This window comes from Alligator sinensis, unplaced genomic scaffold (genome assembly GCF_000455745.1).
Source record: "Alligator sinensis unplaced genomic scaffold, ASM45574v1 scaffold76_1, whole genome shotgun sequence".
Taxonomy (NCBI): domain Eukaryota; kingdom Metazoa; phylum Chordata; order Crocodylia; family Alligatoridae; genus Alligator; species Alligator sinensis.
The window spans coordinates 3,158,789-3,164,788 of NW_005841865.1; the positions used below are offsets into that span (position 1 = coordinate 3,158,789).

At 43.8% G+C, this 6,000-nt stretch overlaps 1 protein-coding gene across 1 annotated transcript in view; it reads right to left on the minus strand.

Annotated features, from left to right (window-relative positions):
- The window catches only part of SLC13A3 (solute carrier family 13 member 3), a 35,616-nt gene that overhangs the window by 17,544 nt on the left and 12,072 nt on the right, over positions 1-6,000 (minus strand). Inside the window, exons 3-5 of the mRNA XM_006016693.3 lie at positions 4,908-4,974; positions 3,948-4,133; positions 2,266-2,391 (exon numbers count right to left, since the gene is read on the minus strand). Coding sequence (XP_006016755.1) covers positions 2,266-2,391; positions 3,948-4,133; positions 4,908-4,974 — 379 coding nt within the window. The remainder of the gene's footprint in view (positions 1-2,265; positions 2,392-3,947; positions 4,134-4,907; positions 4,975-6,000) is intronic.

Consider the following 6,000-nt stretch of genomic DNA (forward strand, 5'->3'; position numbering starts at 1 on the left):
ATGCTATCCATGCATAAACCTTGCACTCATTTAAACAGTTCAAGTCCAGATTGGAGCAGAGGTGGGAAAAGACATTGTAAGTACTAGAACTAAAGGAACGATTTACTGTAAAACCATGTTACAGCTCAGTTATAGATTAACACACTGGAAAATACCCAGTTAGAAAATCTCTGATGTTTAATCCCTGTTACCAAGTAACCTTTTCTGGGCCATATTTTCAGCCATAGAATGAAATTCTGGCTCCATTAAATTCAATGAGTTTAGCTATTGACTTTAGTCTGGTCAAGATTTTGCCCATAGTCACTACAGACTTGAAATAAATGGAAGCTTAGCTACTGACATCCACAGGAACAGGATCAGTCAATCAAAACTGCATGTTTAACAGAGGCATATGCAAACCAATCTTTGTGCAGGTCTGTTAGATAACCAAGTAACCACTAGATTTGCATGCACAAATGCCCACCTGCTCCCAACAGTTTAGTGCCCAATGCTGTAGGCTCAAAGATGGCTGTAAACCAGACTCCTTAGGTGCATCTACACAAGACGCTAACTGTGCAGTAGTTTAATAATACAGTATTAAGCTACTGAGCACTAGCATCACTAAAAAAGCATGTACCAGTGCTACTGCACAGTAATGCTGGTTACTATGCATTGATTTAGTACTTGATTATGTAAGTACTAAACTTAATGCACAGTAACTATGGCACATTAATGTGTAGACACACCCACTGACCAACATTTTTAGAAGTACTCAGTACTGGCCTAAATGCCCCCACTGATGTCAGTGGTGAAACTCTCAGACTTCCATGGGAGCAGAGTTGAAAATCCCATCTTCTGGGTTAGATCCTGATTTAGGGTGGTCAATCAGTCTTAACTAGGGCTGTGCGAAATGGCACCATTCCACTTCACCTTCAGTTTTGATGGTTCAACGGAACAGCTTTCCATTTCGAATTTCATTTCGATTCGAAACAGCTGTTCTGTTCCGTTCCGTCAAAACTGAAAGGCTGTTTTGATTTTCACTGGGGGTGGGGAGTCAGCGAAAGTCGAAACCCACCCCCAGTGCTAGATCGCAAAGGGGGCGGGGAGTCAGCCCAGCTGGGATGACTACCCATCCCCGGCGCTAGATCAGGCGGGGGGGGCAGAGAGTCAGCCTAGCTGGGCTCACTCCCACCCCTGTGCTGCGATTGGGGCAGGGGGCAGAGAATGAGCCCAGCTGGGCTGACTCTACCCTCCCCCCGGATCGCAGTGCTGGGGAGGGGAACTGATCCAGGCTCAGTTCCCTTCCCTTGCACTGTTACCGGCTTCCGGCAGCAGGAGACGGGGAGAACCAGGGTTGTACTCCCTGCTGGTGCCCTGGTTCTCCCGTCTCTCGCAGCTGGCTTCGAAACTTTAAATGTTTTGAAACTTTCGAAATGTTCCGACTACCCTCGTTTTGTTTCAAAGATGTTTCAAAGCCCTTCTTTTCTATTCAATTTCACTGTTTCCAGCTCAAAATTAGTCGAAACAGTGTCAAATCAAAACAGCCAGCAAATTTTTGCACAGCCCTAGTTTTAACCCATTATCTTTGGGGTAGTTATGGTGATTCAAACTAGTTGGGAGTTGGTTGAAGACTGCTGATTTGAATAGGTTTATTCTAATTTATACCAGCAAAAGATTTTGCTCTTTATATTGAAAAAGCATTGAAAACATTGAAAAAGCAGTGTATATATGGAAGAACTGTTGATTGGAGTTAGCTGGAAAAAGACCATTATGCAAATTTTTGGTTTTGAATTTCATCAAGTAATGTGTTTCTTCAACATTTTCTGACCAGTTCTGCTGCTGATCCATATTTTAACTCATTCGTAACTGGAATCTCTCCCATCCACTTTCTAAATAGAATAGTAAATATAATATTATAATGATCAGCTCTGCATTCATATCTTATGATAAGCTCTGTCCTGTCATTCTTCATATTGACTAATGCACTGTGGACCAGATAAATACATCCCTTGTTCTGATTGCAGTGTTCATCAAATATTTACTTGAACTAGAGCTTTTAGTTGAAGAAAAATGGCATTCATCTAGATTCGTATCGACCAAAACTGGAATGAATGATTACAACATGTGCACATTAAATAGCCAGGGACCTGATCCAAAGCCTTACTGAAGTCACTGAGGAGACTCCAATAAACTTCACTGGGCTTTGGACGAGGCCCCAGATGAATTGATTACTTAGATGCAGTCAAAATTAGACAAAATCTATGAATAAATTAGATATACAAATACCTCAGGTTAAATCCTCCATATAGGAAGGAGATCCACAGCCATCCAAAGACAAGGAATAGCACCATTAAAGGAAATGCAAACACAAACCAAGATCCAAAGTTCACCACATCACAGGCTGGAAAAAAACTTAGATGAGAAAATTCAATTAATGTAAAGAAGGAAAAAACTTCTTTAGCTCGTAATGAAGGACAGCAGACATCAGAAATCACAGCAAAATGTTATACAAGTTTTCTAAGCTACCACTGTTTATATAACTAGCAAGACCTGGAGCACTAAGGTTGGGGCCCCTCTCAGTGCTAGGTGGCATACAAGTACAGTCCCCTGGCTCAAGGACCTTAAATAGACCACTTGAAACAGCATTTTAAAAACAGACATGGTGAAAACCTGTCTCTCTAGGTTCACTGATAATCTCACGAGTCATCTTAACATTTGGCATTTTAGAAGCATGAATCCCTGTTTATAATGAAAGAATGTACTTGTAGAATGTCAGAATTTGAACTTTACAGAAGATAGTCTACCATGAGCCAGGTCAAGGAGATCCTTGTATGTAGAGTTGTTGACAAATAGCTGCAAGTTTAGGGTGGCGATATATATATATATATATATATATATGCAAATGAGGGAGTTTGCGTTTAATAGGATACAAATAGGACAGTGGTACACAATGGCAGATACAAGCACTTACAAAGGGTGCAGTATCATTCTGGTCCACTAAAACACCTATGGGTGCATCCCCATGAGTGCGCACAAGCAGGGGCACATGTTCTCCACAGGACAAATAGCAGTGGTATGTATTTGTCACACGAGACATCCTTATCCATATTTGTGCCACTGCTATTTGTCCCCCAGCATGCCCTTGCGCACATGCTCCAGCACACAGCAAATTGCCCTGGGTGGAGTAGGGGAGCCTGGGGCCAGCACCTGAACTGGCCCCAGCAGCCTCACCTGGGATTCTGGGGACATCCCAGGACAGCAGTGGCGCTGAGTCAGACACTCAAAGCCTGGCCAGCAGCCAGAGCATGGCTGTGGCAGCCACCCTCCATTTCTGGCCGCGCACGCTGCTGCTGCGTGCACCATGCAGCTTGTTTCAGCAGCAGTATTTTTTTTGACACCAGGACCTCCCAGCATCCAAAAAACCCCAAAAAACAGTGCATTGCAAATTAACAGCATGGTGAATGCATACACATATGCCGCGTGGAGTTTGTGACACCATAAACCTTACATTCCGATTTGTGGGGATGCAACTTATGTATTCAATTTTAAGGATGTGATTAAGCACCATTAAATTCAATGGTGTTTAAGAGCATCTAGCACACATTTTAACTGTTTTGCTGAAGCACTGGGCTGGCCAATCCATCTACCACAGCTAAGGTTGAAGCAGCTATTCCTTTTGAATCTGTTTTCACTTGGTCCTAACTCAGGAGTAGCCAACCTATGTTATATATGCGACAGGTGACACAAGAACCTGTTCTGTGTGACACATGAACCCAAGGTACCTCCTTTAGAGCCCCCCAGTATGCAAACTCTATCAGACGTAGCATTTGGGAAAGGTCAGGGCTTAATTTATGGCACACCAGCCAAAAGGTTTTGCAGAATTCAAACTAATAGGAAGTGGAAATCAGCAGAGATTCCATACTTATAGATTTCTCGGGACCTGGCTTCCTAAAGGTTTGCTACTGTACCTCTTCAGCTGTCCTAGAAGGATGAGATTTGGTGCAGTTCCCGTTAGCGTTGCTGTACCTCCAATGCTGGCTGCATAAGGGATTGAGATGAGGAAGCCTTTCCATATGTTTGTCTTGTATTCTTCCTCCTTCTTTAAATCTGAGGGAACATCGATGACAACGTCCTTCTCCTCTGTCAGATCTTTGCTTTAAAACATTCCAAAAAAGAGAATCCATTGAACATCCTGGTTTAAATACAGGTATAACCAATTCAGAGCCTTGGCAGAAAGAAAAAGCCCAGCTTCTAACAATCAAGCTATGAATGTCCTAAAGGACATCTGTGCAGAAGAGCATAGCACATATAGCCTGTCAAATACCCTCATTGTTAAACAGATGATTTAGAACTACTCCCTACTGGCCTGGTCCCAGGAAGTGCAGAGCACTTTCAATTGCCATTAACAGGAGGTGAACTTACTTGTACTGTTTTAAGAGACACTCCGCAACTTGTAAGATCAGGCTGCCTACAACACTTAAAAGTAACATTCTCTAAAATGTGAAGGGGCTTTGAGAATACCACGTGGTGAAAAAGCCTATTCCTGGGAAAGGCTGTTTAATGCCACATCATTTGCATATCAGAGCTGGCACACTGGGGATGTGCAGAACCCGGTGATTGAAACCACCTGCCTTACACTTCTGAGATTCCCAAGAAAGTGAAGATGCAGACACGTCTCCAGTAGCAAAAAACTGCCTAACACAATTGCAAAGTGACCTGAAAAATCTTGGTCCCGTTATCTGTTGTGGAATAGATTGGAGAAGAACTTCTATGATTGATTTCTCAGTAGTCAGAAAGTGAAGTAATGGGTAAAATCAAAACCATTTCAGTGATTGAACTACACATTCTTAAAACTATTTCTGAGGGGATAAGTATTAGAGATAATTTCCTCACTCAACTGTCCAATACAAACTTTATAGTTAACTTACTCCTCAGTACTTGCCAGAAACTGCAGCTCAGTTGGTACAGTGTAAAGTTTATTCTGCTGAAAAGAGGCTGAAAAAGAAAGATTAGGACTTTAAAACAGTTTAAAACATCTGGAAAAACTCTCCCTGAACCAAACAGTAGAATGGCAGGAGCTGCCACGTAAAGAGGGGGACAACTCTGAACCCATGGATGTCTATACAGGTCAGTACAATGAAAGTAGGTGGCAGAGGAGGGAATTTGCTTCCTCTAATCTGAGAGTGGAGCACAAGGCTGTAATACGCCCACTCTCCCACAGCCAGTGCTCCAGCCTGCAGTGTAATGTCACTCACAAGGATTCTGGTACCCTGACAGCCCCCACCTCAACAAGCGCTGCTCCCCCTGTTTGACCAGGATAGGGTATGTATCTGATGAAGGATCTTGGTTATCTGTCTAAGGAGTTATTCTATTTAAAGCTCTATTTCAAGATCATAAATTATCTTCTCCTAAAATCACTGTTTGGGGTTTTTTTGGTAAACTATAGAAATAAAAAAAACACCTTTTATTGGAATTTTTAACATTATTTTCCTTTGAAGTACATCAAGAAGTATCTTGGTCTCCCCTGCCCACCTGACAAATTTCTGCCCAATGCAGAAAGTCAGTGCAAGACCTAGGGATGATTCACACCCCCTTTCTGATCCCATTTTAAATGCTACAGCTGGACATAAGGGGCGCGTCCTTTGAGACACTGCAAGAGGCACGTGCAGGAGTGAGAAAATGTTCCCCGCACTGAAAATTCGCAGTGCGGGGGCAAAATTAGACCCCTGGATATCCAGGGGTCAAAAATCCTGCAGAGAAAAAAAGCGGGGCACCCGCAGGCTGGGTCCCCCACAGAGATGCTCTGGTAGAAGACAGAGCATCTCTATGGTTGGCCCTCACCCTGGTGCTGAAGCACGCTGCCTGCCCGTGCAAGGCAGGCAGGGTGCCAGCCACAGGGAGCTGGACCCAGGCTCCACTGCAGTAAGTAAGGGGTGGAGGGGGCTGGAGAAGGGGGAAGGGGACCATGGGAGGACCCATGCCGGCCCCGCCTACTCCCCCAGGCCCCCAGATCCCTGCCCC